The 18,231-nt window shown below is 35.9% G+C and overlaps 1 protein-coding gene across 2 annotated transcripts in view; it reads right to left on the bottom strand.

Annotated features, from left to right (window-relative positions):
• Positions 1 to 17,845, bottom strand: part of LOC115960342 (vacuolar protein sorting-associated protein 45 homolog) — a 37,095-nt gene extending 19,250 nt beyond the window's left edge. The window contains exons 1-13 of one of the 2 annotated variants that reach the window (XM_031079191.1): positions 17,548 to 17,844; positions 16,437 to 16,638; positions 16,219 to 16,298; positions 15,644 to 15,871; positions 15,055 to 15,180; positions 14,857 to 14,937; positions 14,625 to 14,766; positions 14,337 to 14,515; positions 8,999 to 9,154; positions 8,751 to 8,858; positions 8,554 to 8,675; positions 6,908 to 7,039; positions 5,752 to 6,321 (exon numbers count right to left, since the gene is read on the bottom strand). In XM_031079191.1, coding sequence (XP_030935051.1) covers positions 6,261 to 6,321; positions 6,908 to 7,039; positions 8,554 to 8,675; positions 8,751 to 8,858; positions 8,999 to 9,154; positions 14,337 to 14,515; positions 14,625 to 14,766; positions 14,857 to 14,937; positions 15,055 to 15,180; positions 15,644 to 15,871; positions 16,219 to 16,298; positions 16,437 to 16,638; positions 17,548 to 17,637 — 1,707 coding nt within the window. In that variant the 5' untranslated portion in view covers positions 17,638 to 17,844 and the 3' untranslated portion in view covers positions 5,752 to 6,260. Of the gene's footprint in view, positions 1 to 5,751; positions 6,322 to 6,907; positions 7,040 to 8,553; positions 8,676 to 8,750; positions 8,859 to 8,998; positions 9,155 to 14,336; positions 14,516 to 14,624; positions 14,767 to 14,856; positions 14,938 to 15,054; positions 15,181 to 15,643; positions 15,872 to 16,218; positions 16,299 to 16,436; positions 16,639 to 17,547 lie in introns of those variants that run through there. The other variant, XM_031079192.1, reaches the window with a different exon arrangement.
• Between the last annotated feature and the right edge of the window lie 386 nt (positions 17,846 to 18,231).

The raw sequence follows: 18,231 nt of genomic DNA, 5'->3' as shown, positions 1-18,231 counted from the left end.
CAATAATTTAATGATTGCTTAATTGTGTATATTGAAAAGATGTAGTTGATAACATTGATAGTGAAACTATTATATCATACAACAATTTCAAAATATAAAAACTTGTAATGGAAATTTTAAAACTTTATGTAACTGCGAGTGTTTTTTTTTTTTTTTTTGTGATATTAATATATTCAAGTTTTATTTTCATTAAATTTTTTTAATTTAAGTTTTTTAATGACCACCCTAAAAAAGTTCCTGAAACCGCCAACAATCAACCAGGTTCAAGAGATAACTCAATGATAATAAATAAATAATTATATATCATTTGTTGTATTTTATATCACCTCCTCCATTATCTATCTATTTCAATAATAAAATAATAAAATTTGTAGGCTACTTCATCAGTTATTGCAAAAGTTTTGGTGGTAGAATAATTGTTATTAGGTTCATATAAAAAGTGATTGTTTATACCAATATATCATGTCAAACAAAAATACATTGAAAATACATGTTTTCTATAATTTAACATATATCCAGTTAGCTCAACTGAATCTCTAATAGTTGTATAAGAGATTTAGGATTTAATTTCCGCCTACACCAAAAACTTATTGGTGTCTTGGTCTAATGATAAAGAGCTATCATCAGGAGCGGACATCATAGGTTGAAACTCCTTCAAAAAAAAAAAAAAAACATTTTTCATATTATACTTGTACACAAATATTTCAAACTTCATTACTTTTATTGATGGCATTTGTTAAGGTGTTTCGTTACATATGTAACACTATTTACCAATAGATAAGGAAAAGATATAAATTACTTTACTTCTCTAATTTAAGTAAAAATTTCTTCAATTCTATAATTTTTTGGGCAGTTTAAATCCATACACGATATGATTTTTATACATTAAAAATATTTGAAGTGAACCTATGAAGGAGTTTTTTTTTTTCTCCTTGTGTGTATGCTAGAGAGAGAGAGAGCATGCTGAGAGTGCCTACAACAGAGTTTAAGGGTTTAAGAACTTGTGGCAATTGAAGTAACATAAGATAAAAGAGATAAACAAAAAATGATGATGCTAAAAAATTGTCAATAAGTTTAACAGTCCTCACGTGCTCTAGACGAAACCTGTGAAACAAAGAAAAATAAGACCTCATAGAGAGTACCGGTGTAGTACTGGCCAAATACTCTCTGAAGGTTAAGTTAGAGGACTTTTACAACTTTAGAGTGTTAGAGCTGGGGTAAATTATGCGCATCTTGATTTATGAGGGCTTTGGGGTTTTTATAGTAGTGTAAAGCCGACCTTAGTTTCTTGGTGGGAAGGGTATTTCCTTGTAGGGAAGATCCTCATTAATGCTCGTATTTCGTGGGATCCTTTCCTTGTAGGGATTCCTTGGTAAAAATATAAGTCTCCTACACATGAGTGGATGGACGAACAAAGCCACCTATGAGTGCCTTAGTAAAAAAGCTAAGTCTTTCTACCTATGGGAGGACAGATGAACCAAGTCACTCATAAGTGCCTTGGTAAAAAATTTGAGTCCTACCTACAAGTGAAAGGACGAACCAAGTCACCCACAAGTGCCTTGGTCTAAATTCTAAGTCTTCCTACCTACGGATGGACGGACGAACCAAGTCACCCACAAGTGCCTTGGTAAAAAATTTTAGTCCTACCTACAGGTTGAAGGACGAACCAAGTCACCCATGGGTACCTTGGTAAAAATATAAGTCCTCCTACCCAGGGGTGGATGGACAAACCAAGTCATCCACAAGTGCCTTGGTCAAAATTCTAAGTCTTTCTACCTACGAGTGAACGAACGAACCAAGTCACTCACGAGTGCCTTGATAAAAAAGTTAAGTCCTACCTACGGGTGGAAGGACGAACCAAGACACTCACTAGTGCCTTGGTCAAAATTCTAAGTCTTCCTACCTACGAGTGGACGGACGAACCAAGTCACCCACAAGTGCCTTGGTCAAAATTCTAAGTCTTCCTACCTGAGGGTGGAAGGACGAACCAAGCCACTCACGAGTGCCTTGGAAAAAATTCTAAGTCTTCCTACCTACGGGTGGATGGACGAACCAAGTCACCCACAAGTATCTTGGTCAAAATTCTAAGTCTTCCTACCCACGGGTGGACAGACGAACTAAGCCACTCATAAGTGCCTTGGTAAAAAAAGTTAAGTCCTACCCATGGTTTTAAAAACCGGTACGGACAAAGAACCGTAAAAGTGACTGATTATCGATTTTTTGATCTGACCGAGATCAAACCGATGGTCGAACCGGTGATGTCATAATTAATAATTTATAATTTTATAATTAAAAAAATAATTAATAAATTATACAATAATTTTATAGTAACTAATAATATTTACTTTAAAAAATTTATATCATAAAAGTTTAATTAAAATCATTAAAAACAAACTTATAATAAAAAATAAATAACTAAAAAACTCCCCTCCTATCCTACCTACCTCCATTGACATTAAATTTTCTCCACCTACCCCCACTTTCTTCTCTTTTTCCCATTAAGTGAATCAAACAATACTTAATCATCAATTCAAAATTTGCTTGTATTAAATTTTCTCTACCTACCCCCACTTTCTTCTCCTTTTCCCATAAATCAGTACTTGCTTCTACACAAAATCCAAATCCGACTCTTCACTCTTCATTTCTTCTCCTTATTTTACACATCTTCCTCTACCTCTCTCTCTGCCAAGCAAAGTTCAACCTCACTCCACAGCTAGCATGTTCCCAAAATGTCATTTCTTTTACAACAGATCAGCATTGCTTCTTCCCCAAATTTCATTTCTTTTACAAGAACTAAAGATGAGAAAATATTAAGTGTTCTTCAGTTCTTGTCCTTTGAAGCTCGTTCATCTGCTCAAAATACCGCAAGGCAGAGAGAAAAAGAAGGCCAAGGCTGAGGCGTGTGAGGGAAAAAAGGCGACCACCAAATTTCAAAGTCTAACAGAGAAGATGAGAAAGAGTGAGAGAAAAAAAAAATCTGAGGAAACGAAGGCTAAGAGTGTAAGAGTGGGTTGTGAGGGAAAGAAAAAGAGAGGATATGAGTTTTTAGGGTTAAGTTTCCCCAAAACACTATGGGTGGACAGATGAACCAAGCTACCCACAAGTGCCTTGGTCAAAAAACTAAGTCTTCCTACATACGGGTGGGTAAACGAACTAAGCCACCAATGAGTGTCTTAAGTCTAATTCTTCCTACCTACGGGAGGAAGGACGAACTAAGCCATTCCTGAGTGCCTTGGTAAAAAATCTAAGTCCTTTTACCTAAGGGGTGGACGGACGAAACAAGCCCTTCACAAGTGCCTTGGTAAAAATTTAAGTCCTCTTACCTACGAGTGGACAGATGAACCAATCCACTAATGAGTACCTTGGTAGAAGATCTAAATCTTCCTACCTACAGGGTGATGAATGATCCAAGTGACGAACGATCCAAGTGATCCTCCAAAGATGATTGACTTAAATAGAAATCATCGAACCAAGTTACCAAGGTGACAAACGACCCTCCAAAAATTTACTAAATCCATAGAATGGACAGATACAAACTAGTATCCAAAATTTACTAAGTCCATAGAATGGATGGATACAAATTAGTATCCAAAATTTACTATACCCATAGAACAAGCAGATACAAACTAATATAAAAAATTTATAAAATCCACAATGTGGACGGATGCCACAAGATGGACGGATATATGAACTAAGTCCACAAAATGAACAAATGTGTCAAAAAGCATCCAAATTTATGTCCACAGGATGGACGAATACATTGACTAAGCCCACAAGGTGGACGAATGAATGATATACAATGAAGTACATCTAATTATTAACAAATCCACAAGGTGGACGGATGAAAGACGTATAATGAAACGTACCTAAATTATTACTAAGTCTGCAAGAAGGACAGGTATTCTCCAATCTCTAATCTATGGTGCCCTTTTCACGCTCAATGATGTGTTGTTGGCCATTTTCAACTCAAGTTTTGATTTGGACCACTAGGTCATCAAAATATAGAATCATTAATTTTTGGTTATGTGTTTTAATAGTTGTTGTATTATGCGAAGAGCCTTGGTCCTCCTAACATTTGAAAATGAAACATTCAACCTTTTAGGATTGAAAAATTCTCTCTGCTTAGTGACGGGTTAATGGTTCCCCAAAAAAAAAATTGCACCCACTCAGAATGCGCCACGTATACCCTCAAATCAAAGCATAACTCCCGAGGAAAGAGATGACGGCTGTAAGAATCTGTCACCCTATAAGTCCGTTCAAGGTAAAACTGACGGACCCATGTGCTGAAGGGGCAACTAATAAAGGTATTTTTAGACCTACAAAGTTGACAACACGAAGCATAAGTGAACAGACCAAATATCTAATTGTTTAGCCTGATAAGCCCACCTTACAATATAGTAGATGGTCTTATTAGGCTGATGACATGATAGGACTAACGAACACATTTCCATGGGCAGACGGATCCAAAGAAAGCGAACCTCAATATGGACAGACCCAACAAAGTGGACGGACCTCAAGCGGACGAACCCAATAAAAGGGGACGCACGGAACTCACATGGCTCCCACGTGGCTAGAAGTGCTCATCAAGAATCCTGATATGGAAAACCCTTGCACCCTACACCCAACCATAATTGAGGGTCATCTGCAAGGAAGACCATACCCAAAAATCCGAAAATTTGATGGAGAGTTCTCCCCATAAGGAAAGGTATTCCTCCTCAAGAAATTAAGGTCAAATCTACACCACTATATAACCCCCAAAACCCTCTCTCATAAAGATACGTACAATTTCTCTAAAGTTCATACTCTCTAGCATTGTTGGAGCTCTCTTCTAACTTAGCTTTCGGAAGGTCTTTGACTGGTACCTCACCTGTGCCCTTTGATTGATTCTTCTCTTTTTGTTCTTCAGGTGCACCCATTGACACATGTGTAGACGATCAACTCACTAACGATTTTCAACATCATCAATGTTCAATCAACTTCTGAAATTTATGATGTCATTTGAATAAATTTTTTTTTTTAACTCAACTCAATATGCTAAGAAAAATGGTCTTACTCAACTCGAACTTCATTACTTTTTTTATAGCATTGAATCTATTGATGGTATTTATTAAGGAGTGTCGTTATGTACGTAACACTTTTTACCAACAGATAAGGAAAAGATATAAATTACTTTACTTCTCTAATTTAAGTAAAAATTTAAAAATGTTCTTAAATTTTATAATTTTTTGGGCAGTTTAAGTCCCTACATGATATGATCTTTATTCATTAAAAAAAATGAATTGACCCGATCAAGGTTTTTTTTTTTTTTTTTTTTCCTTGTGTATGCTTTCATGAGAGAGAGAGAGAGAGAGAGAGAGAGAGAGAGAGAGCATGCTGAGAGTTAGATATTCACACAACAGAGTTTAAGGGTTTAAGAACTTGTAGCTCACTATTTAAAATTTTAAACTGATCAAACCCATCCTTCATTAGCAAGTACAAAGCATCAGCAAGTACATTTTGACGCCAATCTACTAACAGCTTGGTTATATGAAAGCTTATCTGTGTTTGTGTATAGGCAAAGAAAGCAAAGATAGTGTAATTTGGAAGATGACTCGGCTGAATCGAGAGGACCAAGGTCTATCGGCGCATAATTGGACACAACACCAATTAATAAAAGCAGAAGATTCTCCCTGATAATATAATTCACCAGAAAACATGATCAAAATATATGTAATAGCAAAAGTTTCAATACCAGTTATGCACACACAAATATTGATAAACTTCCCATGTCACCAGAACATTGATTGCTCAAGTATAAACAAAACCCCTGGCCCTGGCTCAACCATATGCTCAGCTGTAACTTTTCACAATATGGTCCAAGTACAAAACTACCTAGGATAAATCAAGCATCTATACAATCCAAAAAAGAAAGAAAAAAAATTGTATGATTTTACATTTTCGTTCACAAGGCAAGGTAGTGTTGTTAAACAAGCAATAAGGCTGTCTGCAAATTGTTTCTCGCGAATCAGTAATATCTACTAATATCTCATATTCCAATACACAATGGGTTTAGTCTCCAAAAAACCTATTTCTTTTTATTCCTTTGCAAATTGGTGAATATTGGATGTCTTATGCAAGAAAGGTGGGTTGATTCTGATGATCATCAAGTTCCTCTTCCCAATATTCATTAACAATCTTACCACTGCCAGTCACCAAGTCAAAAGCTCTGTATAAAGCCATAAAAATTATCTATTGGCTCTCAAGACCCATATGATGGGCCTTCAAATCACTGCTGTGCTAGAACGAGCTATCCTTTGAGCTTCTTCCAAGTCTTTCAGAAACCTGCTTTTTTTTTAGCCAAAATGATTATTGGATCAGAGGAAATCGTATAAAGCAAGGATAGTTTCCACTTTAACTACATTCCATCAAATAACTAAACTAGCCTCAAATTATCACTATATAACTAAGCATATCATATAAATATGACAAGAGTATAAATTAAATACAATTTATGGCTATTTATATTAGTTGAGATTTAAGTTCAGTAAAGTGTGACTGAAGTTATAGAAGTCTGGCTTATAACAACCTTCCATTCTCTAGGCTTGGGTCGAGATTGGGTCAAAAATAGAACTTTAAAAGAATTTTGATTTGTAAATTTTAAGAAACCACAAATCATTGCATGCTTGCAACCTACATGGGATGAGTAATGCCAAACCAAAATCCACAAGGCCAACAAAGTTTCACCAAGTGTCAAATTAACATGATGCAATCCAACCCACAACTACATTCTCAAATTTTCAGCTGATGCAAGAAAGATGAAGGCCATAGAAGTTATCATTTAAAGCTAGTGTGTGCCAAGCATGAACGACAGCTAGCACAGCAGTACCGTGCTTCTAAAATCACAATGATGATTCAAAAGCATACATACCTCTTAGAATTCAGAACCACAGAACCACCGAGTATAAAACGAATTCCAGAATTGCTGGCATTTTGTAAAGCAACAGAACGTGACTCTTCATATGTCGTCCCTCCAACAATGAATATGACTACTTCCTGTGGCCTGCTCAAAGATGAAGTGTTTGTCATTCAAGCTATATTATCCAAAGCCTTTTAAAAATCTTTATTTGAAGGCTATAACTTTCACTTTGAAGGCTATGGCTATCTCAAATATAAATTAACGTTCAATCCTACAATAGTCTGTCCATGCTTGAAAACCTTTACTGTAGCATGTAACAGCAAAATGAAGGGGAAAGATAGGAGACTTGAGTAAAATGGTAGAAAAACTTGAGAGGAAAGGTGATCAGGGGCATAAATATCTAATTTTGACGTTAACATCTACTTCTAGCTTACCATTACTTTTTTTTCTGGAATTTAGAGACATTTTTAATTTCATATCTTAGTCCTTTTCCCCCCTCTTTTTAGTATTTTCTTACATGGGGAGGAGATTACCTTTAAGCTGGACCTCATTGGTTTTAGTTTTTCTTTTGCACATGTTAATTTTATTTCTTTTGGGTCTTCTTTTTGTCATCCCATGTACGAGGATTGAGCCCCTTTTTGCACTTTCTTAATGAAATAAAAACTATTATATAAATTTTTTTTTAAGTGTTTTCCTTGCATACCTCCCATGCACTAGGATTTCTCCTTTTTTTTCCCTCTTAATACAACTTATTACTTATCAAAATTATATATCTAATTTGGATGCATGGTAATCAAGAAGCTACACAGAAACAGTAATAGTTTCCATTAAATGAACAATAATCTAAGTTCTGGGGGTAGGCTAGATGGCTTAAAAACTGTCTTCAACAAATTGAGGGAACACAGCCACCTCAGTTAACTCATATCAATCCCTATGACTATATATAGCATAGTGTCAGGGTGAAGCATCAATGCCCAAAATATGCACAGGGCCAAACTCCTAAAGATAAAAAATCCCTAATTGATACCTTTGGTGTGTGACCTGCCATAAACTATGTTGATAGGTTTGCTTCAAATGAGCCATTAGCGGACCAGCATACCTTCATTTCTTTGTTTTTTTTTTTTGGGAGAGGGGGGGGGGGGGGGGGGGAGTTACGTACCAGCATACGTTCTTTAACAAGTGCTGAAAGTTAGACATTAGCATCATATATCTGATGAGAGATAATATGTTATTTAGACTGAGAAATTTGTATGAAGTGGGTTTTTCCTCATAAACTCTTCTCATTATTAAAGAGTAAAATTAGTAACATAGCTAGAATTATCTTGGCACTACTTCCTGATAATATGCACACATACATGTACATACAAACCTACACATATACATAAACATGTACCACACACACATGCACAAGAAGTTCCAGTTATCAGTTTTTGCAGTCTGACCACTGGTTATTCATTTAAGCCCAGTTTTTTCAGAAAATCTTGTTTTACCGTTTTAGGCTATATTTGGATTGGTATAGAGTTCTTGATTGAACCAGTTGAATCAGCTGGTCTGCTCAGGTTTTTAAAACAGTGGAAAGAAACCACACTACATTCCAAAATTTGCAAGAGATAATCTGCAACATTCCTGGGAAGAAACAGTTATTTTAGAAAACGAACCTGCCCTGCTGAAAGTGATTGCCAACATATGGGTAGTCCACATCTCTCAACCGTCCCTTGGAAATGCTTTCCATGGTTTGGAACAAAAGGGGCTGGTGCTGGGTGTAAACATTCTCAACCCCCTACAGCATGTGGGAAAATGACGTATAAGCATCTAACCACATCCGCAAGCAGAAAGTGAAGTGTTTCTAACTAACCTTCAGTCCACGAGCCATGTTACGAGCAATATTCAAAAGATCTCGATTTCCAAAAAGATCCCCAGTTCGCTTATCAACCCCTGCTTGCTTCAAGACGAACTGGACAAGCTGTCATACCATGATGGCCAATTTTTCAAAACCAGTGAATCATCTAGCAACTAGCAAGGAACACAACAATTTCAACATATTTGCTGCTCTACTAAAGCATCAAAGCATGCAAAACAGAAATGCTGGTTTGCTTATTTTACCCCTGGTTTGTACTTGGCAGACCGAGAAGCCAGTTTGTTGAAAAGTTGCATCAATTGAACAGGGCTTTCCTTCTCATAGCGCAAAGCATAAAGCATCACTAAGCGTAAACGGTCAATATCAGATACACTTTCATTGTTTAAAAGATTTGTCACTGCCTGCATTGAAGTTTGAAAAGGGAAGAATGTCATTGCTCAACATTTGAACAGTATACTAGATATTTCCGGCTCTAATTTCAAGCTGTCAAATTCAGGAATCTCAAATCATATATCAGTAGGGAAGTCTATTGACACCAAAAAAGCACCAACTATCACATCTCTCCCTCCCCAGTGTTTAGCGGTGTGCCCATGTAAGTGTACATGCCAGGCGCCCCCCCCGGGGGGGGGGGAGGGGGGGGGGTGTGGGGTGTTGAAAAAGTCTCTAAACAGTGTTATGCAGCACCACTCAATATCAGTAGATGAACACTTTGTTTTAGACAATAACTTGAAGGGAATAAACATGATGTGCTAATAAAACAATAATTCAGGAGACCAAATAGCATTATAATCTTGTAACACATAAAGGAAAATTAGGTAATCAAACATAAGCAATATTTATTGCATAGGCCTTTCATTTTTATGAGAAGGCATAAATTTTGAGTTAATCCTATTGGATGATGTCATTAACTGCTAATCGCCTATGAAACTTCAAATAACTTACATAACACCTCTAGAGAACCTATTTATCCCCCCCACACCCTCCCCAAAATAAAAAACAGATCCATAGCCAACCCCAAAGGACTAAGGCTTTATTATTTATAATAATGAGACTAAACCTAGGCTTTGTTGGTTTCATCAAGGAAAGAAGTATAAACCCTAAATTCAAACATTGGGCAGATCAAAAACTTGTGGAGAGCTTAAAACTAGGATGCGACTTTTCTCCCAATTGACATGGAAACACAGACACAATAACACCCAAAAACAGTTGAAATTGAGGGCCCGTTTGGTAATATTGTTCTAATAACGTTGTTTGTATTTTTTGTAAACACAGAATGCCCAGCACTTGCTGTTTAAAATCTTCCACTTAATTTTCGCAAAATGAACCAGAGGTGCAGCTTACCAAACCTTAGTTCCTTGGATTATCCATTGGTCTAAACTCAAAGGGAAACTAAAGGAAATTTCTTTTAATGTGTGTGCAAAGATTCTTTTATGAGAGTCCACTGAGAGGATAAAGAAATGCCAAAGCAAGGGATGTATCACATTCTTGCATGTGATTTGTAAATTTTGGATGTTAATGCTAACAATCAAATTGTTTTAATGATTAGAACAAAAAATGCATCGATCACCCCAACTTCATGCACCACAAATAATCAATTCTCATCTCCTTTCGACAACAATCCTGACCATCCTAATTAAAAACTTTGCAAACACATACAGATAAATCCTTTTGCTTGTTATCCATTTGGCCCAAGAACACCCATTTGGATATATAAGGATACCTTTGCCCCAATGTGTTCAGGATTACTTAAAAATTTTGCCCAATCCTGCTCCACTTAACAAGTCCAAACTCCAATCCAATTGAACCTTCCTATAAATGCGTAAATTACTAATAAATAATGTATGGGTCAGATCCAGCTGAAATTTATTAAAATCCAGTACACAAAAATCTTCTTTGCAGCCAAACCACACTTAATGTCATATATTACTAGTAAAGTAAAAATTAATGCCAATGCTTTGATTGGTATCAGAAACCTCAATATTGCACCTGTCACTAATGTATCATCCTACTTCGGCTTTGGTCGAGTGATAAGCCTTAGATTGGGTTAGGGTTGATCACAGTTCCAAATATATATTTTTTGATAGGTAGGTCACAGTTCCAAATATTACGAAGTCTAAAATAAAAATAAACAAATAAGAGAATAAGGGGGACAAACTCTATAATAGCCCATTAGGGGTGAAAGCCCCTAGATTACCCGGCAACTGGTTTTGACAGGCGGGAGAAGTTGCTTGTAGGTTTTAATGGCTAGAGGAGAGTCCAAAGAGCTCTTCCTTAGAAAGGTTCCCTACACTATCCAAAAAAAAAATCAATCACAACAATTACCCAGCCCTATCTAGTGAGGAGAAATTGCCAGTCATACTTCTCCGCATACACCAGATCTTGCCAATTGGACTTTCAACCCCACATCTGTGACACCCTAACTGTTTTTTGTCCTATTGTGTCAATAGTGCTTCTGAACCCTTGCAAAGTTAAGCAATTGGCAATACTGTCAGCCAAGAGGAGATTTGAACTAGTGACCTCTGCTTCATGAAGCGTGGCCACTAGCCAATTGTCCTCTCCTCCTAAATTTTTTTTTTTTTTTTTTTTGATAGGTAAGATAAGATATTGATAAAAAAGACTACGACATGGAAGAAAACATGAAGTAGCCACAAAAATAAAAAGAGAGACATAAAGCTATGTACAAGAAGAAAGGGAATCTAAAAACATTGGGAGGGACTCACTAGATGTGAGTCCTCAAACCTGTGACCAATCAAACAAAGTCCCATAAAAGACTAAAGAAGTTGCTCCCTCAAGCATTCCATATCCTCAAAGGTACACCTGTTTCTCCACCCAAGCAAAAGATCCTTCACTCTCTTAGGAATCACCCTGCAACCCCAAAATATTTTAAAACAATATTCCATAACTAGTGAGCCTCCCCACAATGAAGCAAAAGATGGTCCACTGATTCCCCATCACATCTGCACATGCAACACCAAGCCACTAAATAAAAGCCTCTCCTCCTTAAATTATCAGCTGTGATATGTCACTGTACAAGCAAAAAAGAAAACTCTTCAGGGAGCCTTAAACCCCCAAATTGCTTTCCAAGGGAAGATAAAAAAGGACGATTTCCTCAACTCACAATAAAAAGATCAAATCCCAATTGAAGAATCATTCACGAAGATATATCTTCCAACTCACGTAATATAAAGCTAAACGACAGCCCAATTCATTTTGTCTCATACTCATTAAGCTAAACCAACACTTGTAAAGGTTGAAGCACAGTTCACTAATATCATGACTGTGCTTTATGTTCATAATAACTCCAGCACTCAATGTTCATCACCACCAGAAATAAGCGGTTTTCAATTGCATGCTGTGATATATCAAATGGAACTTGTTTGAAAAGCTTAGATAACATTTGATCATTCATTGCATAATTCAAGCATTTACATTACTAGTCTTTATCAGCTGGCACTAACATAATGCAAAGAGCATATCCCATGAACTATCTCTTTAAAATTAGTTCTCAAATTATGCCATGACCTCAACTGTTTGACTTCCTAACAGCTTGTCAATTTATATTCTTGCATATAAGAATTATTTGATTGATCAATCATCCGTTCAACTCCCCAAAAGTTTAGGCTCCATTTGTTTCAGTCTATAATATGTTTAGTGCAACTGAAAATTGCTAGTCAATGGATGAGTGGAAATTACAGCAAAAAGGTGGGAAATAATTTATGCCATCTACCCACATCCCCTCCACCTTTCTCTTCTCTCCAAACAAGGCATGACCCTCACAATCTCTCTCTCCCTCCTTCATGACAACACCACTGTGACGTAGGACATATTGGGGAATTTGTCTACATGCGCTTGTGGTAGGATTGGGATTAGGAGGATTTTGGATTTAGGGTCAATTAATAACTGGGGAAAGGATGAGAAAAGATTTGATTTAGGTTTGCAAAAGAGATGAGAAGATACAAAGATCAAATCTACCTACAGTTGTGAACAGTGCACCTGAATAGTAACGTGGACAGTAATGCGGATGGTAACAGATGCGCGGTACTTTTGATGGCACTTGAATGGAGTGGTACTTTTGACGAGCAGTCCTACTACCTGGTTATCTGTGGCATTACTGCTCATTCCTTTCCTATAAATGTTAGCAGGAGCTTGAATGGGAGTGGTACTTTTGATGTGCGGTCCCACTACCAGGTTATTTGTGGCATTACTGCTCATTCCTTTCCTTCGAAGAGTATTTGGAGTGTCAGAGTTCCTAAGAGGATGTCATTCTTTTTGTGAGAAGAAAGAGGAAATTGAAAGTGAACAGAAGGTATTTCTCATTTTCAATTAAACTTGGTACTTATCAAAAAAAAAAAAAGTTAAAGAGAAAAGAAAGAGGGAATTGAAGGTGAGAATAGAACATTAAGGCCAAAGTGCCCTCAATACTCAAAACACTCAATTTTTCTATTAAGCAACTCCATCTTTCTTTAAGTGCAATGATAGTTCTATAGACTCTAGATCTTAGCTTTGCCCAATAGAACTAGAACTCCTACTTTGACCAACAAACAAAATCCTGAATGAATTGGACCAAAGACACATAAAAGTCCATAAACTAAGTAAGACTTACCTATAAATAAATTAAAACCCAAGGCCAACAACTCTGACTGACAACTAACAATTATGTAGTTAATTTTTTTATTTTTTATTTTTTACATAATAAGAAAAATACCCTTAACACTAGGAAAAAAAAAAAAAAACCACACCACCTTCCTACCTTCCCTGTCCCACTTCTCCTCACTGCACCACTGCCACCCCCTCCCACACCCCACCCCCCCCCCCCCCCAAAAAAAATAAATAAAAAATAAAAATACAGAAGCTCCTCCCACCACCGCGTACTAACTTTTTGTTGGTTTTAACATAGAGATTTTGTGCAACCTTAGATTTTGTGCAAACAAATAGTAGAAAAAAAAATTTCGGATCTCAAAAAAAAAAATAAAACTAATAATAATAAAAAAAAATAAAACAATTTATTTTCCTTGAAAATATTGTGTAAAAACATTTTCGCCAGGAAAATGCTTTACATAGTAAGAAATGGAGCTAGTAATGCAGTTGCTGTCGGTGGAGCCACTCAAGTTTATTATTAGTTCCAATGTGTAAGACTACTTTCACCAGGCCATCATTTTTTTATATATATTTTAACAAATTTTTTTTATTGATATCATTTTTTTTATATATTTTTTTTAACAACTTACAATTTGTAAATTCATTACCCCCACCATATTTGAGCATTGGGTAAATAACATAATCCATCTTAATCTGTCTCATACTGATGAGTGTATCAACATGCATGTGTGCATACAACAAAATCTTCCAAGACAACATCCTTTTCTTCAGCCTCCTGTACTAGGATAATCTACTCCTTGTGCTTGATTCATGATCATATAGCTGTCTAAAAATTATACCAAAATCCATACTTATGTATCTTATAATAATTTCTATTATAAATTATCTAGAAAAACATATAACTAAGTAGGCTCATGGATATATATGAAGTAACATAAACAATATTTAGAGAAAAACAAGACAAGATACAATTGATTACACTACCTCAAATGCTGCCACTTGACCACCATTACAAGCCAACTCCTGCTCTGTTTCTGAAACTAACATGAGTTTTCTCTCTTCAACTATCTTGCTCATTTCTGTGACCAATGTCACATGCTTTGAAACATTTCCATGCATTTTTCTGTACTCAGGGTACTTGTCAACAAATTTGGCCATGTCTTCTGCAGAAATTCAAAATGTTTGAATGATGGAATGTTATATCTCAACCCACCATGCTAATTTAGTAACATAATATCTCGTAAATCTGAATTTATCAAGCCTCATACAAACCTATTGTCTGGATGCTCTGGTTACTCTTTGAAATCTGCTGAAATTCATCTACCAATCGCTTGATATTCATCCCAATATCTCCAAAATTCTCATACATGTTAGCTTTGAAAAAGGCATCTTGTTCTGATGACAACACAACCTCCTGTGAGTGTGAATTGAACAAAGATCATTTTCTTAGCAACGCAAAACATAAAAATAAATATGCGCACTATAACAGGAAATGCAATGTAACCTGTTGATCCTTCGGAAGTTTGCCAATGTTTCTCAAATCCACCTTGTTGTCTTGAATACCTATCAATTCATGAACCATTGCCTATGGAACATGATGTGATAAATGAGTTCAATAAATGATAAAACCATCCATGTTACATCAAAACAAAGAGGCATTTCTCATATAAATGGTAAAATCTGTACTGACAACCCCAAATACCTGATAGGTCCACTGGTTTAGCAAAGGGGTCACAGGATCATCCCTCCTATCAATTACCAGCAACAATGGGGAAACTTCCATTCGCCTGAAATCAAAAAGCCCACTTTCCTGCTGGTACATCAGCTTCTGATACATCCCAAAAAAGTATTAAAGTCAGATTTCTATGAACCTAAAATAGTAAAATTCAAAGGAGAAACTGCATCCAGTAAAATTAACAATGATATGAAATATCATGAATACACATATCATCAATCAGTTTCTAGGGGAAAAAATATACATGTGTGTATGAAATTCTAAAAACAGATCTCCTAGTGTGTCTATAACATCCAGGATTCAAATCCCCCCTCCCCTATTGTAAATATCAAATTATAAAAAATAAATTACACATTAAAAAAAAAAAAAAAATCTGAAAACAGAATGCTTTAAAATTAATATGAAACTCGGTGATACATATATCATGAACAAGTAACATCTACATGCGTGTGTATTAAATTCTGAGAACAGAATGCACAAACTTCATATGAAACTCAGTAATACATATATCATGAACAAGTAATATTTACACTATAGCTTCCAGTGCTTCACTTACAGCTGTTTCCTGTGCAATCCTCTTAGCAATATCAGAATTCCTTTGATATCTAATAATAGGTCTTCTTTTTAAGGCCAAAAAAATGGATGCAATACCATCAACAACTCGGTCACAGAAGTGCTGCGAATTTGAAGGATCTACAACTGCTGGGAGCATATAAATGTGATTTGACGGCATATTCAAAGTGAAATGGTAAGGATCAATTGCTACAAAGTCCGCATAAAATTCCTGCAAGATAGAGATAACAATTATATCTAACTTTACAGTTAATATGAGGTGGCATAAAAACAAGGTCAAATAAGATAACATCTACTCATGCATCAGAACAAGAATTTGGAGTTTCAGACCATGTTTAAGCAACCCCATATATGCAAGCCTGTGACAATGACATGCTAAAGATACTATAAGCTTACCCTTTTTTCCCAATTTTTCTTCTCGTTTTCAATTATGATAGATTCCCTAAGTTGAGTTGAATATTATTTTTCAGAGTAGCTAAAATGAAAAACAGTAAAGTAAAATATCAACCAAAAATTTTTTAGTAATGCAAAACAGTTTTTAGTTGGTGAAAGAGTTACCTGAATCTGCTGGACAACTTCCTGTTCATCTGCGTCAGCTAAATTATGAATCTGAGTATCCTTCAATATGTTGGAGAAAACTGTATGAAATTCAGATACACACAAAGAAGCTTCAAATCAATAGCCAATAATCACCAATGAAAATTTTAAAACATTTAATTATAATTTCAGTGGCAAGATAACATTGTTGCTCCTCTCAAATTATTAACAAAACTTACATAGGTGGTACTCTCCAAATCTAGGACTAGCTAGCTGTTGCCGCAAATGCTGGATATTCTCTGAAGTGGGCCGAAGGAAGTAAACTGCTTTAAGATGTGACATTGGTTCTTTTGATTTGTAAATGGAATCTACCAATTCTACCAAGAATACTTCTTTTTGAAGAAGTTCTGACTGTGAATACCCAACACTAACTATACTAACCTGCAAATCATTAACTAAATTGATGAGTATCTCTCTTTTACTTCTTAACCCACTAGACCCAATCCGAATCTAGCACAATGGTGAAATTCCAAATCAGTAGATTCAGCCAAAAAAAAAAAATGTAAACAGAATCAAAACAAACAACAAAAGGGCATTGGCAGTTTATCTACTACTCATGAAAAAACTGAATGGCCACAACAAAACCCACAACTTTTTCCACAACTTGTCCACATGGCAAGTTGTGAGTGGTGGGTTCGTGAACAAGTTGTGGCAAAGTTATGGGTTTTTTTTGTGTTACTAGCATTATTCCATTAGCAATTGAAGCTAACATTCTCTCATACGAGAAGGATTTTATCCCAAAAAAAAAAAAAAAAAAATCACGAGAATTTGTAATTTTTTTTCAACAACATCCATGATGCAGGGTTCCATAGACCCTTCATGACAATGCATTAGAATACGCAACAGCACGCACCCGCGCGCACACACAATACAATGAAGTATTTTCATGCAATTCAAACACGGCCCAAGCAATTGTTCTTGTCCGCGAAATTTGCACTTTAGGGCATTTTGAATTTTAAACATTGAAACTATGGAATCCAACAATATAAAACTAACGATTAATGAACAAAGTAGAACATAATTATAGGAAAGAGAATTCAAATTCCAAAAACTCAAATTGTCAATCATATAAATAAGAAGAAGAAAAAATGAATTCATAGGCTTTAAAGCTATATCAGTCTGTGAATTCAGTTGCAGTTACTTCCTTATTTCCAAACAAAGAGATTGAAATTCAAATCCTACTCAGAATTTTCTAGGAAATCAAATTCGAAAGTCCAAACAGAGAAAATATACTAATTGGTTAAAAAAAAGAAGAAATGAAGAGGAGGAGTGTTTGGGAACGAGGATTACCGTGTGAGAATCGAGGATGAGAACCTTCATGCCCGAGATGTCCTGTAACATCCGGTTGATGTAATCGCGTACGGCCGATATCAGCACCATGTTTCAGGTCCACTCCGATCTACGGCTCTGATCTATTGATGATGATGATGATGATGATGATGATGGAGTTGAATTCTGCTTTGTACTGGATTTTCGGATTCGGAGCGAAAGTGTTTTGACTGTTGAAATGTGAGAGAGAGAAGTTGCAGTGGAAACGAGGGGGACAAACGCACCGTTTCAGTGGGAAGACATCAACCAGGCAGGCTTATCAAAATTACGTATAAAATAATTTATCCCTAACTTTTTATAAAAATATAAATAAATAAATCAACATTTTTGGGCCTTCACTTCTTTTTTTTTCTTCTTTTTTTAAATGTAAATTTTGCCCCCAAACATATGTGGAGCTAGGCTTGTATAAGAAGCCAATAACAACTTAATTGATATAATATTTATTTCTTAGCAAGTTCGGCAAGTTCAACTATTAAAGTGACGAATTGAGTTTAATGACAAGTTTAATTTTTATAAACCTCTAAAATTAGGAAAGTACATGATGTGGTTGGTGCAGTTTTTACCCTGTGAGAGTGCCTTTTTCAGGATACCCAGGCCCAAGGATCCCAGGCCTGAATGAAAAAGAAGGATTTGGTGGACCGGGCC

Source organism: Quercus lobata, chromosome 9 (assembly GCF_001633185.2).
Source record: "Quercus lobata isolate SW786 chromosome 9, ValleyOak3.0 Primary Assembly, whole genome shotgun sequence".
NCBI classification, from domain to species: Eukaryota; Viridiplantae; Streptophyta; class Magnoliopsida; order Fagales; family Fagaceae; genus Quercus; species Quercus lobata.
The sequence above is the reverse complement of the archived record's forward strand: the minus strand, read 5'-3'. Positions and strand labels throughout refer to the sequence as shown.